Source organism: Corythoichthys intestinalis, chromosome 7 (genome assembly GCF_030265065.1).
Source record: "Corythoichthys intestinalis isolate RoL2023-P3 chromosome 7, ASM3026506v1, whole genome shotgun sequence".
NCBI classification, from domain to species: Eukaryota; Metazoa; Chordata; class Actinopteri; order Syngnathiformes; family Syngnathidae; genus Corythoichthys; species Corythoichthys intestinalis.
Genome location: NC_080401.1, coordinates 57833544 through 57857727, shown reverse-complemented (window position 1 = coordinate 57857727; position 24184 = coordinate 57833544). Strand labels below are relative to the sequence as shown.

Genomic DNA, 24184 nt, shown 5'->3' with positions numbered 1-24184 from the left:
TGCAAAAGTATTCGGCCCCCTTGAATCTTGCAACCTTTTGCCACATTTCAGGCTTCAAACATAAAGATATGAAATTTAATTTTTTTGTCAAGAATCAACAACAAGTGGGACACAATCGTGAAGTGGAACAACATTTATTGGATAATTTCAACTTTTTTAACAAATAAAAAACTGAAAAGTGGGGCGTGCAATATTATTCGGCCCCTTTACTTTCAGTGCAGCAAACTCACTCCAGAAGTTCAGTGAGGATCTCTGAATGATCCAATGTTGTCCTAAATGACCGATGATGATAAATAGAATCCACCTGTGTGTAATCAAGTCTCCGTATAAATGCACCTGCTCTGTGATAGTCTCAGGGTTCTGTTTAAAGTGCAGAGAGCATTATGAAAACCAAGGAACACACCAGGCAGGTCCGAGATACTGTTGTGGAGAAGTTTAAAGCCGGATTTGGATTTCCCAAGCTTTAAACATCTCAAGGAGCACTGTGCAAGCCATCATATTGAAATGGAAGGAGCATCAGACCACTGCAAATCTACCAAGACCCGGCCGTCCTTCCAAACTTTCTTCTCAAACAAGGAGAAAACTGATCAGAGATGCAGCCAAGAGGCCCATGATCACTCTGGATGAACTGCAGAGATCTACAGCTGAGGTGGGAGAGTCTGTCCATAGGACAACAATCAGTTGTACACTGCACAAATCTGGCCTTTATGGAAGAGTGGCAAGAAGAAAGCCATTTCTCAAAGATATCCATAAAAAGTCTCGTTTAAAGTTTGCCACAAGCCACCTGGGAGACACACCAAACATGTGGAAGAAGGTGCTCTGGTCAGATGAAACCAAAATTGAACTTTTTGGCCACAATGCAAAACGATATGTTTGGCGTAAAAGCAACACAGCTCATCACCCTGAACACACCATCCCCACTGTCAAACATGGTGGTGGCAGCATCATGGTTTGGGCCTGCTTTTCTTCAGCAGGGACAGGGAAGATGGTTAAAATTGATGCAGCCAAATACAGGAACATTCTGGAAGAAAACCTGTTGGTATCTGCACAAGACCTGAGACTGGGACGGAGATTTATCTTCCAACGGGACAATGATCCAAAACATAAAGCCAAATCTACAATGGAATGGTTCAAAAATAAACGTATCCAGGTGTTAGAATGGCCAATTCAAAGTCCAGACCTGAATCCAATGGAGAATCTGTGGAAAGAGCTGAAGACTGCTGTTCACAAACACTCTCCATCCAACCTCACTGAGCTCGAGCTGTTTTGCAAGGAAGAATGGGCAAGAATGTCATTCTCTCGATGTGCAAAACTGATAGAAACATACCCCAAGCGACTTGCAGCTGTAATTGGAGCAAAAGGTGGCGCTACAAAGTATTAACGCAAGGGGGCCGAATAATATTGCACGCCCCACTTTTCAGTTTTTTATTTGTTAAAAAAGTTGAAATTATCCAATAAATTTTGTTCCACTTCAAGATTGTGTCCCACTTGTTGTTGATTCTTGACAAAAAATTAAAAATTTTATATCTTTATGTTTGAAGCCTGAAATGTGGCGAAAGGTTGCAAGGTTCAAGGGGGCCGAATACTTTTGCAAGGCACTGTATATTCTTAATTAAATCGTTTTCTAATTGTATTTAACGTTACAGACAAAATGGCTTACACTCATCCAGAGTCTTTGGTTTTGGCTTAAAGCGAGGCTATCAAATTTATCGCGTTAACGGCGGTAATTAATTTTTTTAAAAATTAATCACGTTAAAATTAGGGCTGTCAAACGATTACAATTTTTAATCGAGTTAATTACAGCTTAAAAATTAATTAATCGTAATTAATCGCAATTAATTGCAATTCAAACCATCTATAAAATATGCCATATTTTCCGGTAAATTATTGTTGGAATGGAAAGACACAAGATGGATATATACATTCAACATACGGTACATAAGTACTGTATTTGTTTATTATAACAATAAATCAACAAGATGGCATTAACACTATTAACATTCTCTTAAAGCGATCCATGGATAGAAAGACTTGTAGTTCTTAAAAGATAAATGTTAGTACAGTTTATAGAATTTTTTTATTAAAACCCCTGTTAATGTTTTCGTTTTAATAAAATTTGTAAAATGTTCAATCAAAAAATAAACTAGTAGCCCGCCATTGTTGATGTCAATAATTACTTACACAATGCTCACGTGTGCTGAAGCCTAGAAAATCAGCCGCACCCAAGCGGCAGCAGAGGGCGGCAAAACTCCAAAAAACACAATTAACAAGTGGGCATTTCACTGTACTGACATAAATCTGTCAGAGCTGGGCATGTGCGTTAATTGCGTCAAATATTTTAACGTGATTAATTTAAAAAATTAATTACCGCCCGTTAACGCGATAATTTTGACAGCCCTAGTTAATGTATTAAACGCAATTAACGCATGCGCTGCACGACCTACTCATGCATTGTCGCGTTCAGTCAGTCTATAATGCCGCCGATTTACCTATATATAGAGCTAAAAGGCAGCGTAAAATGAGTAGAGTGAATTTTGGCAGTCTTTGGAGCCTTTTTTTAATTGGCTAAAGCCTTACAATCCCTCTCCCTACGATTAGAAATATCGTGGGAAGCAATGTGGGGAAGAAAGGTAGTAATTGATCTTTTTCTTAACACCCTATGTTATTTCCCAACGCAGAGATTTAGCAATTGGTACCAATATGCACAGTCATGGTTGCACTTCCCATCATGCATTTGGGCAGAATAGTTAAATGGCTACAGTATCATTTACTGAAAGCTCAACAAATACACTAGATGGCAATATTTAGTCACAATATACAAAGTCACATTTATCCTTTAAGAATTACAAGTCTTTCTATCCGTGGATCCTTCTCACAGAAAAAATGTTAATAATGTAAATGCCATCTTGAGGATTTATTGACATAATAAACAAATACAGTACTTATGTACTGTATGTTGAATGTATGTATTCGTCCGAGTTTTATTCATTTTTTTCTTAATGCATTGCCAAAATGTATATGATCGGGAAAAATTATCGGGAATGATTGGAATTGAATCGGGAGCAAAAAAAAACAATCGGATCAGGAAATATCGGGATCGGCAGATACTCAAACTAAAACGATCGGGATCGGATCGTGAGCAAAAAAACATGATCGGAACAACCCTACGCGCGACGGCGATTCTTACTCGCTCTGAGGGGACGAGGGACGCCTCCCACGAAGATGGTCTTGCGGGGGTCCAGCGGCTGAGATCCGTCCATCACAAAGTCGCTGTCGCTCAGGCTCCACGGTCGGATTTGCACCTGCATTTTCAAAGCGATACGTTTCTATTCAATCAGTGCCAATTCAACGGTGCAAATCCTCGTTGTCTATGATAGCTCACTGGCTGCCATTGACGGCACTAGACATCCAATTGAGTTTGACTGGATTGGACGTTTAGCACCTTCGATGGCACTGAAACCTGTCGTTTGTGGGCTTTTACAATTTACTTATTGTATTATGATTAGGACATTTGTGTCTAAATCAGTCAATCCCCAAAAAAGTTCTTTCAATCAAAAAAATATTTTCAATCAAAGAAAAAAATCATTTTTAAAAATATTTTTTCCTAATATATATATATATATATATATATATGTTAGGGCTGTCAAACGATTACAATTTTTAATCGAGTTAATTACAGCTTAAAAATTAATTAATCGTAACTAATCGCAATTAATCGCAATTCAAACCATCTATAAAATATGCCATATTTTTCTGTAAATTATTTTTGGAATGGAAAGACAAGACAAGATGGATATATACATTCAACATACGGTACATAAGGACTGTATTTGTTTATTATAACAATAAATCAACAAGATGGCATTAACATTATTAACATTCTGTTACAGCGATCCATGGATAGAAAGACTTGTAGTTCTTAAAAGAAATATTTCAGTACAATTTATAGAAATTTTATATTAAAACCCCTCTTAATGTTTTCGTTTTAATGAAATTTGCAAAATTTTCAATCAAAAAAATAAACTAGTAGCCCGCCATTGTTGATGTCAATAATTACTTAAACAATGCTCATGGGTGGCTGAAGCCTATAAAATCAGTCGCACCCAAGCGCCAGCAGAGGGCGGCAAAACTCCATAAAACACAATTAACAAGTTGTGTTTCACTGTACCGTCATTTAACTCTGTCTGAGCGTTAATTGCGTCAAATATTTTAATGTGATTAATTAAAAAAATAATTAACGCCCGTTAACGCGATAATTTTGACAGCCCTAATATATATATATATATATATATATATATATATATATTTTTTTTTTTTTAATGACACCCCTAATATATATTAGGGGTGTCAAACAATTAAAATTTTGAATCGAGTCAATCACAGCTTAAAAATTCATTAATCGTAATTAATCGCAATTCAAACCATTTCTAAAATATGCCATATTTTTCTGTAAATTATTGTTGGAATGGAAAGATAAGACACAAGACGGATATCTACATTCAACATACGGTACATAAGTACTGTATTTGTGTATTAAGACAATAAATCAACAAGATCGCATTAACATACCGTAATTAACATTCTGTTAAAGCGATCCATGGATAGAAAGACTTGTAGTTCTTAAAAGACAAGTTATAAAAATTTTATATCAAAACCCCTCTTAATGTTTTCGTTTTATTAAAATTTGTAAAATTTTCAATCAAAAAATAAACTAGTAGCCTGCCATTGTTGATGTCAATAATTACTTACACAATGCTCATGGGTGCTGAAGCCTATAAAATCAGTCGCACCCAAGCGCCAGCAGAGGGCGGCAAAACTCCGAAAAACACAACAAGTACACCTTTCACTTTGCTCTCATTTTAATCTGTTTGAGCGGGGCATTTGTGCGTTAATTGCGTCAAATATTTTAACGGGATTAATTAAAAAATTAATTACCGCTCGTTAACGCGATAATTTTAACAAAAATTTTGCGTTAACGCGCGGTAATTAATTTTTTAAATTAATCACATTAAAATATTTGACGCAATTAACGCACATGTCCCGCTCAGACAGTATTCTGCCTTTTGGTAAGTTTTACAGCAAGGCTTTTTGTGCTAACAGCGAACTCTTGTGGTCGCTTTGCGACATGGTTTATTGTTTTTCTCCTCTCGTTCAATATGGCTGCACGACGTCTCTGTTGTGCTTATATGATCCTTGGACAAGATTTGTCCGTAAGTATGGTTGTTGTAAAGAATGTACATATTACGTTAGTAAGCGAAATCTTATATTTTTTGTATGAGACGCTTTTTGTTTATGTTTAGTGAACCTGTATAGCGTGCTAAGCTAACGTTGTTGCTAATGCAATGCTGTGTACTTTTTTGTTGTTGTTTCACTACGGTCTAAAGAGGACAGTGGTTTGAGGCCATTTTATTAATAAATCAGATGAAAAAGGAAGAAGTCTGATTATTAAGGCGTCGTTCACTAGCTGTCTAGCTTTGGAAAAAGTAGACATTTCGGAGTGAGGACAGATTTAAATGACAGTAGAGTGAAATGCCCACTACAGTCCTTATATACCGTATGTTGAATGTATATATCCATCTTGTGTCTTATCTTTCCATTCCAACAATTTATTTTACAGAATATTACATAATTGGCAGGGTTTTAATTTGCGGGGATTTTAATATCCATGTCTGCTGCTCTGCTAATCAGCTGGCAAATGAGTTTAAAGGACTTCTGGACTCATTTGGCCTCACCCAGTCTGTGAGTGCCCCAACTCATGAGCAAGGTCACACCCTGGATTTGGTGATTTCACTTGGGCTTTCAGTCTCCATCACAGAAATTGTGGATACTGCTATCTCGGACCACCTTCCCATCATTTTCGACTTTTCTGCCCTTTTTTCTGCCGGAAAGCCAATATCTCCAGCCTGCTACCGACGACGCATTACTCCATCCACATCAGGAGAGTTTGTGGCTGCTTTTGGAGACTTACAGCAGCATCCTGGCGCCGCGCTGCCTTCTCCTCTTTGCTCTGACAGTCTTCTCTCCATTTTCCATTCCACTTGCACTGCTGTCTTAGACTCCATTGCCCCTCTACGGCAAAAAAGCTCCAAACCCAAAGCCGCGCCATGGTTTAACGACAATACCCGCCTGCTCAGGCAAAAATGCAGGCGTGCTGAACGCCAGTGGAAAAAGGACAAACTCCATGTTTCTCTGGGATTGCTGAGGGACACCTTAGCTGCCTACCAGGAGGCCATAAAACAGGCCAAGTCTAGTTATTTATCTACCATTATAAATAACAGCTCCAGTCATCCAAGACTCCTTTTTAACACTATTGATTCTGTTTTGAACCCACAACCCACTGTTTTAACTGATGTGTCAGTTGCCAAATGTGAAGAGTTTCTCAACTTCTTTCAAAACAAGGTCTCTTCAGTTAGGCAAAATGTCTGCAACTCTGGTTTCTCATCCGATAACGTACGTCCTTCAGAACTGCTCAATGCCTTTGAGCAATTTGAGCATATTTCATTGTCAACTCTCACCGAAATAGTTAGTGGCATGAAACCCACTAACTGTCCATTAGACGTAATACCAGCTAGCCTTCTAAAGGAAGTCTTTAGTTGCCTTGGATCAAGTCTGCTGTCCCTCATAAACACCTCTCTCAGTTCCGGTTCTGTCCCAGCTGCCTTCAAACAGGCTGTAGTCAGACCCCTTCTTAAAAAACCCCATCTCGACTCCTCTGTGCTGTCCAATTTTAGACCTGTCTCCCACTTGTCTTTCCTTTCCAAAGTTTTAGAAAAAGTTGTTTTTATTCAATTGCAAACCTTCTTAGAGACGAATTCCACCCTTCCAATCAGGTTTTAGGTCCAGACACAGCACTGAGTCAGCATTGTTAAAAGTTCATAACGACATTGCTCTTTCTGTGGATAATGGAAACCCGGCTATCCTTGTTTTACTGGACCTCACAGCAGCATTCGATACAGTTGACCATTCAGTCCTTGTATCTCGTTTAGAACATTTCATAGGTATCCGTGGTAACGCTTTAAAATGGTTTAAATCGTCTTTACAACATAGAACATTCTCGGTAATGATTGGGGAATTTTCCTCCTCACAATCTTCTCTGTCTTGCGGGGTACCGCAAGGCTCTATTTTAGGGCCTGTTCTTTTTGCGCTTTATCTCCTACCTTTAGGATCAATTATAAAAAAACATAATATCACTTTTCATTTTTATGCTGATGACCTGCAGCTTTATCTGCCCCTGAGACCTAACAAAAAAACTGCTCTTGCTAAATTGATGGAGTGCATATCTGATGTGAAGCAGTGGCTTGCACAAAACTTTTTACACCTTAACGAGAGCAAAACTGAATTTATTACTTTTGGCACACCTTCCATGATGAAAGCCCTTGAGCCCAACTCTGGTGCTCCGGCTGACATTTTTAAGACGCACGTTAAAAATCTCGGAGTGATATTCGATAGCAGGCTTAACTTTGAAAAGCAGATTAGTTCTGTTGTAAGAGCAAGTTTTTTCCAGCTCCGTCTCTTAGCCAAAGTGAAGCCTTTTCTTAGTCGCCACGACCTTGAAAAAGCAATTCACGCTTTTATAAGTTCAAGGCTGGACTACTGCAATGCACTTTATGTTGGCCTACCCAAGTCCTCGATTTCTCGGCTGCAACTTGTTCAAAATGCTGCTGCTCGATTTTTAACAGGTACACCTAGACGTGAGCATATTACCCCTGTGCTATCATCACTCCACTGGCTTCCAGTCCATTTTAGAATTGATTTCAAACTTTTACTGTTTGTTTTTAATTCTATTTATGGCCAGGCTCCATCATATCTATCGGAAATTTTAACTTTTCGCAACTCTGGCAGAACTCTTCGCTCGACCGGCCAGCTTTTTTTAGATGTTCCGAGGTCAAAACTTAAACAGTGGGGAGACCGATCCTTTGCGGTTGCTGCCCCCAGGCTGTGGAACAGCCTTCCCTCCGAAATCCGCACCACCACGGATGTAGGTCTTTTTAAGTCTCGGCTAAAAACGCACCTTTTTAGACTCGCCTTTTACAAAGATTAGGATAGCCTGGTTTTATTAGCTTAAGGACTTTTTTTTTTAATGTTTTTCGATTTTATCGGTTTTATTGTTTTACTTGCTGGACTTTTATTGTGATGCGCTCTTTGTTTTACTTTATTTTTTAAATGTCATTGTATAATATTTTCCTGCCTTTTATTTATCTTGAGCCATGTTTTGTTGTAAAGCACTTTGAGGGCCTTTCGGGTTTTTGTAAAGGGCTATATAAATAAATTTGATTGATTGATTGATTGATAATTTACAGAAAAATATGGCATAATTTATAAATGGTTTGAATTGCGATTAATTAATTTTTAAGCTGTAATTATTCATTCATTCATTCATTCATTTTCCATGCCGCTTTTCCTCACGAGGGTCGCGGAGGTGCTGGAGCCTATCCCAGCCAACTACGGGCAGTAGGCAGGGGACACCCTGAACTGGCTGCCAGCCAATCACAGGGCACAAGGAGACATACAACCATTCAATCAGCCTACCATGCATGTTTTTGGGATGTGGGAGGAAACCGGAGTTGCCGGAGGAAACCCACGCAGGCACGGGGAGAACATGCAAACTCCACACAGGAAGGCCGAAGCCCGGGATTGAACCCTTGATCTCAGAACTGTGAGGCAGATGTGCTAACCACTAAGCCACCGTGCTGCCTAAGCTGTAATTAACTCGATTAAAAATTTTAATCGTTTGACAGCCCTAACATATATATATGTACAGTGATACCTCAGCTCACGAACATAATTGGTTCCCAGAAAGTGTGTGTAAGGCGAAAAGTTCGTCTTCCGAACATTTATTTCCCATGAGAAACCATTAAAATGAGAATAATCCGTTCCCAGGTCCCCATAAAACATAATTTTCCACTAAATAAGCCTTAAAACTACACAAAAATATACCTTATTTTATGTATAATAAATGTGCTATTGTATTGTAATTAAAGAAATAAACTGTACTGTATAATAAAGTCGTTTTATTTACCTTTGTGATGGTAGTTGATGGCTTGATGGAATGGAGTGGTAGGAGGAGGGAGGGAGGGAGTTACTGTTTGGAAGGAGAGTCACCTTCCATAAGGACTGTAGGTAACTCAACCTCCGGTGTGGCTTGTCTTCTTTGCTTCTACCCTTAGCCACACACGCACCCTTAATAGCTTCCTTGTTCTTAAGGATGGTAGCAATGGTAGACTTAGCGTACTGGTACTGGGACGCTAAGTCACACAAACGCACACCTCGTTCGTGTTTTTCAATGATCTCCTTCTTCTGCTCGATCGTAATTTTCTTTAATGTCTTCTTAGGCTTAACACTAGCCCGTGGTGGGTCTTTTTCGGTCCCATAATAGCAAAAGTACACTCAATATGGTCCAAAATGTCTATCAAACACAAACCACGTCCGCACTCAACGAAAGGGAGGGGACGAACTGGGACGCCGTGAGCGTGCGTCAGCTTCTCGTGGCGCTGTTCGACCGCGTGGTTTGGTTCGTCCGCTGAAAACTAGTTCGTCAGCAGAGACTATATGCTCGCGAATTTAATGTTCTTGAGGCGAAAAGTTCGTGAGCTTAAGCGTTCGTGAGCTGAGGTATCACTGTATGTATATATATATATATATATATATATGTATATATTGAAAATTACATGCAAAGCAAATGAGGTGCTCGAAAAATAATTTTGACCCATTATAAAAATATATTATTTTGTTCATTTCATTCATTTTTGTTGGTTTTAATGCTTTACAACTTTAATATATGTAGGAAAGTCAATTCTATGCAATGACACTTTTCGGCCACCAGGGGGTGGGGGGGCTTTGCCCCTCTGGCCCGCGCTTAAAATCCGCTTATGGTCCTTTCCTATTCATTTGGGGACATTCTTGAGTGACTTCCTATTCAGTCACCCAAAATCAACAGGAAGTGACACAAAAATGCCCCCAAATCAACAGAAAGTGACCCAGATTCTTCAGGAAATTACCCAAGATGTGTGGTATTGGAGTGGGAACGATAGGATTTTCTTCGATTTGATGTTGGACTCACAGGTTTATCCTTGATGGTGGGACTGGAGACGCACAGGTAGAGCTTGCCGTCCTCTTCAATGCAAGCTTCGATGAGAGCCTGCACTGACGTTTCCTCCTGGAACAGCAGGAAGGCGTAGCCTTTGGGCGGGAAGTAGGACTTGCTCTCGGCTTTGTGCGGCCAATCCACCACCAGGTGACCGAAGCGTCGGAAGCTGGAGGTGATCTCGTCTGAGGGAGAGAACGCAAATTCACAAACTGACCGACGGATGAAGTCCGGTCGCTCTGACCTTCATCGATGTCAGGTGGCAACCCGCCCACAAAGACCTTGCGGGAGAAGCGCTCGATGCATTCTCCGTTCTGATGCGGGAAGATGGCCGAGCTGAGAACCCCCGGGTTGGCGTGCCCGTCTTCCAGCAGATTGTCGTCGATAGGGAAAAGAGACGAGCGCCCTGGAGGAGGAGATAAAAGGTGGGCGGAAAGATCAAAATGGTTGATGTTTTGTTTTAGCACCTGCTAGGATGAACCTCAATACACACACACATATATATTTATGTACACACATACACACACACCCACACATACTGTATATATACACATTATTTAGAGATTGACAATGTAGGTTTTTCAGGACCAGGATGGATTATTTGTAGTTAGAGGGGCCGATAAACGATTTTTGGAGCCCATATTAATTTGCAGTCAAAGTGTAAAATTTGGTGTAAAAAATTTAAATATTGCATACACTGATATTCATTGAAATGCCTGAAGCTAGGTAATTAAGTCACAAAAATAGAAAATAATAGCTAACAGTACGGGACGGCGTGGTTCAGTGATAGACTAGTTGTTCGCCAACCCAGAGGTTGTGGATTCAATTCTCCGCCCTGATGACCTTGTCTAAGTATCTTTGACCAAGGTACTAAACCCCATGTTGCTCCTGGTGCGGGGTCACCAGTAGGAAGATGCGGATATACAATGGGGCAAATAAGTATTTAGTCAACCACTAATTGTGCAGGTTCTCCCAGTTGAAAATATTAGAGAGGCCTGTAATTGTCAACATGGGTAAACCAAAACCATGAGAGATAGAATGTGGGGAAAAAAAACAGAAAATCACATTGTTTGATTTTTAAAGAATTTATTTGCAAATCATGGTGGAAAATAAGTATTTGGTCAATACCGAAAGTTCATCTCAATACTTTGTTATGTACCCTTTGTTGGCAATAACGGAGACCAAATGTTTTCTGTAACTCTTCACAAGCTTTTCACACACTGTTGCTGGTATTTTGGCCCATTCCTCCATGCAGATCTCCTCTAGAGCAGTGATGTTTTGGGGCTGTCGTTGGGCAACACGGACTTTCAACTCCCTCTGCAGATTTTCTACAGGGTTGAGACCTGGAGACTGGCTAGGCCACTCCAGGACTTTGAAATGCTTCTTACAAAGATTTTAAGCTTTCCAATGATGTATCACGCATGCATACCGGACAATTTTGAAAGTTGGCCAAATTGGGGGTCTCAGAGCGGAACTTCAAGTCACCTAAGTGTTTTCCGCCAGATATTGATTATGAAAACTGATTATCATCAATTAGTTAAAGAAAAATCAGCAGGGCTGAGAACGAAAAGTGGTATTTGTGTATTGCAAAATGGATTTTGCCATGTGGTATTTTTTTTTGCCATGTGGCAAAATGGATTTTGCCATGTGGCATTTTTTTTTGTTGCCATGGGGCAAAATTGATTTTGCCATGTGACATTTTGTATGTGGCAACATCAATTTTGCCATGTGGCTTTTTCTTTTTTTGGTATGTCGCATTTTTTTTTGGTCATGTGGCAAAATCGATTTTGCCATGTGGCAAATTGGGGGTCTCAGAGCGGAACTTCAAGTCACCTAAGTGTTTTCCGCCAGATATTGATTATGAAAACTGATTATCATCAATTAGTTAAAGAAAAATCAGCAGGGCTGAGAACGAAAAGTGGTATTTGTGTATTGCAAAATGGATTTTGCCATGTGGTATTTTTTTTTGCCATGTGGCAAAATGGATTTTGCCATGTGGCATTTTTTTTTTTTTTGCCATGGGGCAAAATTGATTTTGCCATGTGACATTTTGTATGTGGCAACATTAATTTTGCCATGTGGCTTTTTCTTTTTTTGGTATGTGGCATTTTTTTTTTGGTCATGTGGCAAAATCGATTTTGCCATGTGGCAAATTGGGGGTCTCAGAGCGGAACTTCAAGTCACCTAAGTGTTTTCCGCCAGATATTGATTATGAAAACTGATTATCATCAATTAGTTAAAGAAAAATCAGCAGGGCTGAGAACAAAAAGTGGTATTTGTGTATTGCAAAATGGATTTTGCCATGTGGTATTTTTTTTTGCCATGTGGCAAAATGGATTTTGCCATGTGGCATTTTTTTTTTTTTTTTGCCATGGGGCAAAATTGATTTTGCCATGTGACATTTTGTATGTGGCAACATTAATTTTGCCATGTGGCTTTTTCTTTTTTTGGTATGTGGCATTTTTTTTTTTGGTCATGTGGCAAAATCGATTTTGCCATGTGGCAAATTGGGGGTCTCAGAGCGGAACTTCAAGTCACCTAAGTGTTTTCCGCCAGATATTGATTATGAAAACTGATTATCATCAATTAGTTAAAGAAAAATCAGCAGGGCTGAGAACGAAAAGTGGTATTTGTGTATTGCAAAATGGATTTTGCCATGTGGTATTTTTTTTTGCCATGTGGCAAAATGGATTTTGCCATGTGGCATTTTTTTTTTTGTTGCCATGGGGCAAAATTGATTTTGCCATGTGACATTTTGTATGTGGCAACATTAATTTTGCCATGTGGCTTTTTCTTTTTTTGGTATGTGGCATTTTTTTTGGTCATGTGGCAAAATCGATTTTGCCATGTGGCATTTTTTTTGCCATGGGGCAATATTGATTTTTGCCATGTGGCATTTTTTCTTGCCATGTGGCAAAATTGATTTTGCCATGTGAAATTTTTTTAGCCATGTGGCAAAATGGATTTTGACATGTGGTATTTTTTGGGGTATGTGGCAAAATGGATTTTGGTTTGTGGCATTTTTTTTTGCCATGTGGCAAAATGGATTTTGCCATGTGGAATTTTTTTTTTGCCATGGGGCAAAATTAACTTTGCCATGTGACATTTTGTATGTGGCAACATTAATTATGCCATGTGGCTTTTTTTTTTGTTTGTTTTTTTTTTGGTCATGTGGCAAAATTGATTTTGCCATGTGGCATTTTTTTGCCATGGGGCAATATTGATTTTGCCATGTGGCATTTTCTTGCCATGTGGAAAAATGGATTTTGCCATGTGACTTTTTTTTTTTTGCCATATGGCAAAATGGATTTTGCCATGTGGCATTTTTTTTTTGCCATGTGGCAAAATTAATTTTGCCATGTGTCATTTTTTGGCCATGTGGCAAAATGGATAAAATAAATAAATAAACGCATTGTTATACTTCATGAGTTGAAAGTTTACCTCGACGTCTCCCATAGCTCCTGGCTGCATGTAAATATAAAAAAGCGTTTTCATGTTTTTGGAAACTAACAACCATAAAACACATGCACTGTCCCATATATGGCCTTTATTCACTATATTTCATTTTTTTCTTCATTTTGTGGACACAGGACTTCAAATGATGATTACCATTGAGCATGAGGAGCCCGTCGGCCGCCGGGTTCAAGCATCCCATTAAGCCTGGACAGAAAAAAAGAACACACAAAAAAATTACTTGAGTAAGTTTTTTTAGATACTTGTACTTCTACTTAAGTCTTTTTTTGCACCTGTTTCTGTACTTTTACTTGAGTAAAAAAAAAAGTGAGTACTTCATCCACCACTGCCCGTGACAACAAATTTCTGTTGACCTGAGCAAAAACATATCACCGCGTATCGATATTTTTCAATCAGAGCCTTACTGAGCAAAAATATTAGCATTAGCATCCCGGCTAAAGTGACTTTATTTTTAAAATTGCTAGTGCAGCACCCACATGTCAATTTCTGTTTGGAAGTTGCTAAAAATAGCAATAGCCGTCCTTCGCATGCACCCCCTCTTCTCTCCTCGCTGTCAAACGCAGCGTGTGAAAGGCCGACGGTGTCTAAAATTAGCCGGACGTATTCCCCCTTAGTCCCCGCTGGCCCCGTGTCCTCTCCATCTGCTGCTACAGGAAGAACAAGCAAGTATGCTAGGATTACACAGGAGAGAAGAAGCACTTAAGAGTACAAAAATGTGGAAGGGCGGTTTAGTCCAGTTGAGTTTGGACTGTATTTTCTGCATGAAAAGGCACACCTAAAAGCCTTGAATTTTCTCAGAACTGCGCCTTATATATGGATCAATATTGGTTAATCACGGCATAACATTCCCTTTAGCACAGCTCCACCTAGTGAATGAATAACGCAACACCACCAACTATGACTACTACTACTCCGCCTTATAATGCAGTCTGCCCTATGTATGACAACTGTTGTAAAATAGGCCATTCATAGAAGGTACACCCCCCCCCCCCCCCCTTGCAGCTCCACGAAATGTCCCACCGTTATACCTCCGGGACCCAGAGCAGTCCCTCGGACCATTCGTGCCCCTATTAACAAGCCTCAGGGGAAGGACAAGGGGATGTGCCACCGCCCCTCGCTGCCTGCCCCCACCACCAACCGCCCACCTGGACCCCCAAGCACCACCACAACCGTCACAGCACACCACGGGACCCCCATGGCCCACTAAGCCAGGGGAAGTAAAGGATCCCCAACCAGAGGGGGTGATTTCACGACGTCCAGCCGGCAATATGAATCCACGCTAGGACCCAAGGAGGACGCTCGGGAAGAAAACAGAAAAGAACGTGGAAGCAAGAGAACACCGTGAGGCTGCCGTGTCTACTTGCCCACTTAAGAATTTTCCAGCAGAAAAGTGGAAATGCTGCGCGGGGGCCGTCTAGGGCACCCGGCACCGCCCCAGCCAGTCAGTGGGGGAGCGATTGCGGCACTCCCTACCTCTGCAGCTCTGGCAAAGGGGCCACCGGCATCTCCCCGGGACACAGGGCAGTCCCGTTGACCATCCGTGCCCCTGTTAACCAGCCCTCAGGGAAAGGACCAGGCGATACACCATGCCTGCACCCACTACCAAACCACTGATCCACACCCCAACAACTGGCGCAACCCCGCAACTGACGCAGCACACCACAGGACCCTCTCGGCCCACCACACCAGTAGAAGCAGGGTTTCCCCTACAATTAAAAGATTGTGGCGCACCGCCATACCAAAATAAAAGCCGCCACGCCTTGCAAACATCTAATTTATAATTTGGATTATTAAACAAGACGTCCAAATGAATATATTTAGCTTTGTATTTATGCAATATTTGCTATAAGTCGTGTGAAATAGCACGTCAAATACAAATTGTTTCTCTACACGATTTATTTTGAAAATCACATCAGTTCTCCTGTTGTGAACTTGTGCCTAACGTCGGAAATTAAATACTACTCTGTGGTTTTTCACTTTTCGCATGGGGTTTTGTTCCCATTATCCGTGAAAAACGAGGCATCACCATACTTTGAAAGTGGCAGTCGTGATCATGTGATCACTGGTGTAAATACTCAGCTGGAGCCCCGCGCATATTAGGCTCGCGGCAGGGGGGAAAAGAAGCTTTCGTGCGCCAAAGCCACACGCGCATTCTAAAAGGAAAGTGATAGGCAGCTCTCACCTTTCACGGGATCCTGCTCGGCCCGCATGATGTCAATCAGAGAGCTCTCCAGCGAGTGCATGTTGAGACTCTCGTACATCCTGGAGCGCTCCTGGAAAACACGTAAAAAAAGACACTTTAACATCAAACGCCGCTAAAAAATATAGCCTCGACAGTATTCAGCTTGACGGAGATTAACATTCTTTCCGTATTTAGTGCGTTTTGGGCTCCGGATGCCTGAACCGGGAGTGACGTTATGAAGCACACGATGGACTTGAACGCAACTATTCTGGTCTGCAAGTGGCGATCACCTCATGCGTTGACTGGAGTTAATTCTTTGGACAATTATTCGACAAATGTTTTGCCAGTCAATGAATTGTTCGGACATTTTGTTGGCCTAAAAAATGGAACGGATCACTTCCTGTTGATTTTGGGTTACTGAACAGAACGTGACCCGGGAATGTCCTAAAATGAACAATAGTGACTGGACGTCGATGGGTATCAATGGTAGCCAATGAGTTAACCTTATATATATATATATATATATATATATATATATATACATATATATATGTATATATTAGGGCTGTCAAAATCATCGCGTTAACGGGCGGTAATTAATTTTTTAAATTAATCACGTTAAAATATTTGACGCAATTAACGCACTTGCCCAGCTCAGATAGATTTAAATGACAGTAGAGTGAAAGGCCCACTTGTTAATTGTGTTTTGCGGAGTTTTGCTGCCCTCTGCTGGCACTTGGGTGCGACTGATTTTATAGTGTAAGTAATTATTGACATCAACAATGGAAGGCTACTAGTTTATTTTTTGATTGAAAATTTTACAAATTTTATTAAAACGAAAACATTAAGAGGGGTTTTAATATAATATTTCTTTAACTTGTACTAACATTTGTCAGAAAGAACTACAAGTCTTTCTATCCATGGATCACTTTAACAGAATGTTAATAATGTTAATGCCATCTTGTTGATTTATTGTTATAATAAACAAATACAGTCCTTATGTACCGCATGTTGCGTCTTATCTTTCCATTCCAACAGTAATTTACAGAAAAATATGGCATATTATATAGATGGTTTGAATTGCGATTAATTGCGATTAATTACGATTAATTAATTTTTAAGCTGTAATTAACTCAATTAAAAATGTTAATCGTTTGACAGCCCTAGTATATATATATATATATATATATATATATATATATATATATATATATATATATATATATATATATATATATACACATATATATATTATACTAGATTAATTACGATTAATTAATTTTTAAGCTGTAATTAACTCAATTAAAAATTTTAAATCGTTTGACAGCCCTAATTTTATTAGGGCTGTCAAACGATTTAAAATTTTTAATTGAGTTAAAAATTTTAATCGTTTGACAGCCCTAATATATATATATATATATATATATATATATATATATATATATATATCTCCGTAAATTATTGTTGGAATGGAAAGATAAGACACAACACGGATATATACATTCAACATACTATACATAAGTACTGTATTTGTTTATTATAACAATACATCAACAAGATGGCATTAATATTATGTTAAAGCGATCCATGGATAGAAAGACTTGTAGTTCTTAAAAGATAAATGTTAGTACAAGTTATAGAAATTTTATATTAAAACCCCTCTTAATGAATTCAATTTAATAAAATTTGTAAAATTTTCAATCGAAAAATAAACTAGTAGGTCGCCATTGTTGATGTCAATAATTACACAATTCTCATGGTCATAAAATCAGTCGCACCCAAGCGCCAGCAGAGGGCGACAAACCACAAGTAACAAGTGAACATGACCCTGTTCTGTCATTTTAATCTGTTTGAGCGGGGGGATGTGCGTTAATTGCGTCAAATATTTTAACGTGATTAATTTAAAAAATTAATTACCGCCCGTTAACGCGATAATTTTGACAGCCTTAGTAATTAGTTATAATCACTACTTCTTCCAAAAAGTAACTAAGTTAGTAACTGAATTACTCTATGGTAAAAGTAACTAGTTACCAGAGAAAGTAACTATTTCCGTTACTTTAAAAATGTTGTATGTCAAAGAATTTGAAATTTTCTGAGCACTATTCGAGTCAGTTGAATAGAGAAGAACAGACAGGTAGTTGTGTTATAGAACCTTGTAATATTTATTGCACCTCACCAGCAACAGATTTATCCTACACTTGAAGTGCAACAAAAATAAACAGTAAAATATACAATAAAATAACAATCAGCCGTAAACAATATAAAGTGAGTTTGATAAATTAAATCTAACTCTCACAACCTGAGACAATTGGTCAATTTCAGGATAATCAGGGATTGATTGATTGACCAGGAGAATTTCAGGATTTCGGGTGACTTCCTTTGGATTTTGGGGCATTTTTCTAGGTCACTTCTTATTTTGGGTTACTGAACAGGAAGTGACTTATGCACAGTGTTGGGCATGTTACTTTAAAAAAGTAATTAGTAGGGCTGTCAAACGATTAAAATTTTTAATCGAGTTAATCCCAGTTTAAAATGTAATTAATCGTAATTAATCGCAATACACACCATCAATAAAATATGCCATATTTTTCTGTAAATTATTGTTGGAATGGAAGACGGATATATACATTCAACATACTGGTCATAAGTACTGTATTTGTTTATTATAACAATAAATCAACAAGATGGCATTAATATTCTGTTAAAGCGATCCATGGATAGAAAGACTTGTAGTTCTTAAAAGATAAATGTTAGTACAAGTTATAGAAATTTTATATTAAAACCCCTCTTAATTAATTCAATTTAATAAAATTTGTAAAATTTTCAATCGAAAAATAAACTAGTAGGTCGCCATTGTTGATGTCAATAATTACACAATTCTAATGGTCATAAAATCAGTCGCACCCAAGCGCCAGCAGAGGGCGACAAACCACAAGTAACAAGTGAACATGACCCTGTTCTGTCATTTTAATCTGTTTGAGCGGGGGGATGTGCGTTAATTGCGTCAAATATTTTAACGTGATTAATTTTTAAAAAATTAATTACCGCCCGTTAACGCGATAATTTTGACAGCCTTAGTAATTAGTTATAGTTAATCACTACTTCTTCCAAAAAGTAACTAAGTTAGTAACTGAATTACTCTATAGTAAAAGTAACTAGTTACCAGAGAAAGTAACTATTTCCGTTACTTTTAAAAGAAGTTGTTGTATGTCAAAGAATCTGAAATTTTTGGAGCACTATTCGAGTCAGTTGAACAGAGAAGAACAGATAGGTAGTTGTGTTATAGAACCTTGTCATATTTATTGCACCTCACCAGCAACAAATTTATCCTACACTTGAAGTGCAACAAAAATAAACAGCAAAATATACAATAAAATAACAATCAGCCATAAACAATATAAAGTGAGTTTAATAAATATCTAACTCTCACAACCTGACATAGCTGACTGTACTTCAAGAATTTTGACTTGAAATAGTGTTTATATCTCCACCTCGTAAAGGAGAAATTTTCCTCTGAATGCTCTGCCATCATATCCCCCTGCATCTGTTTTGCATGTGTGTGTTTGCCGCACACGCTGTTCCGGTTTGTGTATGAAAATACCGGCTCTGATTGGCTAACCATGACACATGACACTGTAACCCTCAGCTAATCACAATCACTTCCATCGCATCTATCCAGGGGGTAGATGGATAGATTTGATAGGTTTGTTTTTTTTTCCCCGGATGGGATATATATACAGTGCTGCTCGAAAGTTTGTGAACCCCACAGCGATGGTCAGATTTTTTGTAAAAAAAACTAAAATAACCTTATTAAATGTTAAGTTATACCCAAATCCACAATACTGACATTCCAAATAATGGACTGAAACAAAAGAAATAGTTACCTTGGTCTTTCTGAAAGAAAGAACAAGGTTATGTTATTCTACAACTTTATTATTATTATTATGCAATGGTTTCTCCGCGTTTTTTCGGCGCGCCGCGCAGCCCGAACCGTACCACCGATCGGCACCGTTCAAGTATCGACACGACCGGAATTTTCGCGCGACGATGGGAATTTTTCAAACGACCCCGAAAAATTTTTCGTTCGCCCGTAAACGGCGATTTTCCGATTTTTTACAACTTTTTCAAAACGCTACTTGTCCTACAATTTTTGACCAAATCACATAATTTGGACATCAAAAATTCCGGGACGGTGGGGGGCATAAAGATTGTATACAGAATTTAGAAAAAATTTACGGTTCTCCGGATATTTGCCAAAAACTATCCCATTCATTTCCAATGGGAAAAGTTCCCTTTCACTTTCAATAGTATTTCCAATGGACTTTACATTGCATTGATGCCATTGACGGCCATGCATGTCGAATCTATTGATGCCAATGTACTTGGATTCATTTGACTATATGGATGTCGATGCCATTGACGGCCATGGACGTCCAAAATTTTTCCCATTCATTTTCAATGGGGAAAAAACTAAATTTCCCCAAATCAACAGAAAATGACCAGATATTAATAGGACGTATACCCCAAACGTCCCCAACTCCATTGACGCTTATGGGGGGTGCTGCCATTGACGTCCATGGACGTCCAAAATTTTTCCCATTCATTTTCAATGGGGAAAAAACTACATTTCCCCAAATCATCAGAAAATGACCAGTTATCAATAGTACGTCTCCCCCAAACGTTCCGAACTCCATTGACGCTTATAGGGGGTGCTGCCATTGACGTCCATGGACGTCCAAAAATTTTCCCATTCATTTTCAATGGGGAAAAAACTAAATTTCCCCAAATCAACAGAAAATGACCAGATATTAATAGGACGTATACCCCAAACGTCCCCAACTCCATTGACGCTTATGGGGGGTGCTGCCATTGACGTCCATGGACGTCCAAAAATTTTCCCATTCATTTTCAATGGGAATTTTTTTTTTTTTCCCCCAAATCAACAGAAAATGACTAGACATCATTAGGACGTGTCCCCCAAATGTCCCCGATTGCATTGCTGCTTATGGAGGGTGATGCCATTGACGTTCATGGACGTCCAAACTTCCCATTCATTTCCAATGGCATTTCTTCATGTTTGTTCATTCTATTGATGCCAATGTACTTGGATTCCATTGACGCTTATGTAAGTTGATACCATTGACGTCCATGGACGTCCAAAATTTTTCCCATTCATTTTCAATGGGAATTTTTTTTTTTTCCCCAAATCAACAAAAAATGACCAGATATCAATAGGACGTGTCCCCCAAATGTCCCCGATTGGATTGGCGCTTATGGAGGGTGATGCCATTGACGTCCATGGACGTCCAAACTTCCCATTCATTTCCAATGGCATTTCTTCATGTTTGTTCATTCTATTGATGCCAATGTACTTGGATTCCATTGACGCTTATGTAAGTTGATACCATTGACGTCCATGGACGTCCAAAATTTTTCCCATTCATTTTTAATGGGAATTTTTTTTTTTTCCCCAAATCAACAAAAAATGACCAGATATCAATAGGACGTGTCCCCCAAACTTCTCCAATTCCATTGACGCTTATGAAGGGTGCCGCCATTGACGGCCATGGACGTCCAATTCTCCCAATCTTTTCTAATGGCTTTTACTTTGTTTAGTGCCATTGACTGGCATTATGGTCCATTCTATTGATAGACCTGAGTGGGGCTAAGATTTGTATCTCCACAGAGGAAAGACCAAGGTGTAATTTCTCCCGAAATTGCAGTTTCTAGTTATATTGTCATTCTTTATTTAACAAAAGTGGTTGATTTAAGAAAAACTCAGATATCATGTGTGCAAAAGTATGTGAACCCCTTCAGTTAATAGGATATTGCGCCTCCTTTTGCAGAGATTACCTCAACCAAACGGTTTCTGTAGTGACTAATCAGCCTCTCACATCTACTTTGGGGGATTTTTGCCCATTCTTCCTTGCAGAACGCAGTCAGTTGAGAGAGGTTTGATGGGCGTCTGGCATGAACTGCTCGCTTCAGGTCCCGCCACAGCATTTCAATGGGATTTAGGTCAGGACTTTGACTGGGCCAGTCCAGAACACGAATCTTCTTCTTTTTCAGCCATTCCTTGGTTGTATTGCTGGAATGCTTTGGATCATTATCATGTTGCATGATCCACCTTCTGCCAAGTTTTAACTTCAAAACAGATGGCGTCAGGTTATGTTCTAGGATTTGACAATATTCCTCAGAATTCATGATTCTCTGGACTATGTGGAGTTGTCCAGGTCCTGAGGATGAAAAGCAAGCCCAGATCTTGACATTCTCACCTCCATGCTTCACTGTTGGGAGAAGGTTCTTTTGGTGGTATGCAGTGTTGACTGGCGGTTTTGGTTGTGACCAAACAGTTCAATTTTGCACCTACATCAGTTGATGAAAACTCTTTTTAATTTAGTCTCGACAACACAACTGTTAAAAAAAACAAAAAAAAACTACTGAATTGATTGATTAGGAAATCAGGTTGAAATAATAGAAAATTCCAAAATGTTGAGGGGGTTCACAAACTTTTGAGCAGCACTGTATAATATGACCCGGAGTGAATCAGCATATTGTGATGATTCCCTTTTGCGACTGTAACCTTGTTTTCTTTGCCACTTTGACGTCTTTGTGATGTGTGATTGCAAAACATGTGTGAAAACACGTGTAACGATACCATTGGGCAAGTGGCTCGTCACCTGAGGGAAGGGACTGGCCATCTCTGCTCTCATGTGGTGCACCACTATAAGAGCTGGGGATTGTTCCCCCTTCGGTTAGAGTCTGCTGTGGGTTTGCGTACGGACGCCCGGCTTGTATACCTGTGCAGCTCTACCGGGGTGTCGGCTCTCCGCCCGCATGTCAACGGTAAGTTTTGATTGCTCAAAGGAATATCTTGTGTGCTTTAACGGTAGCGCGGGGATTTTACAAGTGACAATCTATAACTAGCGTTATTGTTGTTCTTGTTTTTTCTTTTTCTACAATAAACATCGTATATTTCGCAAAAGTGTGCGTGTTGCTGACTCACTGCGGGCCCGGAAATTTTGGAAAACACCCCCATACAGGGAAACCTTTTTAAAAAATATAACAATTCTTGGCAGGAGCATATCGATATATTGTTACGCCCCCTATTTCTATACTGCATCTTTTCTGCTAACGGCTGATCACAAATCAGAGCGGCTCGTGTCACCGACCGCCAAACGTTAAACAGAGCAGAAGGAAGGAAAACGTCGGAACAATTCCTAAAGTGACAGTGTTTATGGGAATGAAGCATCAACGCCACGTTCCCTAGAAACTTCATGGAGAACTGGAATCACTCAACGATTTGCTCAGAAAAAAAGAAATCAGTTCAGTTTCAGTTGGTGGGCGGGACTAACTCCTGATTGGTTACCCAGCATATCAAGCCAAGATGGGTCGATTTGAGATAAACCATCGATGCAGAGCATGTAAACATATTCAGACACACGAGGTGGAGATTCCTTTACTCGGGTCCAACAAGTGGAGGACAGCAGGTAGCGCAAACAAACGGCACTATTTCGGTTCCGTTCCGCCGTACGGGGGTAGGCGGTACGGGGGGGTTGTGTGACGTCTAGCAGGAACTGGTTATTATAATAATATATACAGTGGGGCAAATAAGTATTTAGTCAACCACTAATTGTGCAAGTTCTCCCACTTGAAAATATTAGAGAGGCCTGTAATTGTCAACATGGGTAAACCTCAACCATGAGAGACAGAATATGGGGAAAAAAAACAGAAAATCACGTTGTTTGATTTTTTTAAAGAATTTATTTGCAAATCATGGTGGAAAATAAGTATTTGGTCAACACCAAAAGTTCATCGCAATAGTTTGTTATGTACCCTTCGTTGGCAATAATGGAGGCCAAACGTTTTCTGTAACTCTTCACAAGCTTTTCACACACTGTTGCTGGTATTTTGGCCCATTCCTCCATGCAGATCTCTAGAGCACTGATGTTTTGGGGCTGTCGTTGGGCAACACGGACTTTCCACAGATTTTCTATGGGGTTGAGATCTGAAGACTGGCTAGGCCACTCCAGGACCTTGAAATGCTTCTTACGAAGCCACTCCTTTGTTGCCCTGGCTGTGTGTTTGGGATCATTGTCATGCTGAAAGACCCAGCCACGTCTCATCTTCAATGCCTTTGCCGATTTTCACTCAAAATCTCTCGATACATGGCCCCATTCATTCTTTCCTTTACACAGATCAGTCGTCCTGGTCCCTTTGCAGAAAAACAGCCCCAAAGCATGATGTTTCCACCCCCATGCTTCACAGCGGGTATGGTGTTCTTGGGATGCAATTCAGTATTCTTTCTCCTCCAAACACGAGAACCTGTGTTTCTACCAAAAAGTTCTATTTTGGTTTCATCTGACCATAACACAGTCTCCCAGTCCTCTTCTGGATCATCCAAATGCTCTCTAGCGAACCGCAGACGGGCCTGGACGTGTACT

At 39.5% G+C, this 24184-nt stretch overlaps 1 protein-coding gene and 1 long non-coding RNA gene across 3 annotated transcripts in view; one reads left to right on the top strand and one right to left on the bottom strand.

Moving 5' to 3' along the window:
- The window catches only part of cpeb2 (cytoplasmic polyadenylation element binding protein 2), a 61252-nt gene that overhangs the window by 1705 nt on the left and 35363 nt on the right, over positions 1-24184 (bottom strand). Inside the window, exons 5-10 of one of the 2 annotated variants that reach the window (XM_057840220.1) lie at positions 15741-15831; positions 13694-13744; positions 13526-13549; positions 10329-10490; positions 10061-10269; positions 3188-3302 (exon numbers count right to left, since the gene is read on the bottom strand). In XM_057840220.1, the coding sequence (XP_057696203.1) occupies positions 3188-3302; positions 10061-10269; positions 10329-10490; positions 13526-13549; positions 13694-13744; positions 15741-15831 (652 nt within the window). The remainder of the gene's footprint in view (positions 1-3187; positions 3303-10060; positions 10270-10328; positions 10491-13525; positions 13550-13693; positions 13745-15740; positions 15832-24184) is intronic. The other variant, XM_057840221.1, reaches the window with a different exon arrangement.
- Positions 9096-24184, top strand: part of LOC130918491 (uncharacterized) — a 42898-nt gene continuing 27809 nt past the window's right edge. The window contains exons 1-2 of the long non-coding RNA XR_009063766.1: positions 9096-10509; positions 13675-13782. This is a non-coding gene — a long non-coding RNA (uncharacterized LOC130918491). The remainder of the gene's footprint in view (positions 10510-13674; positions 13783-24184) is intronic.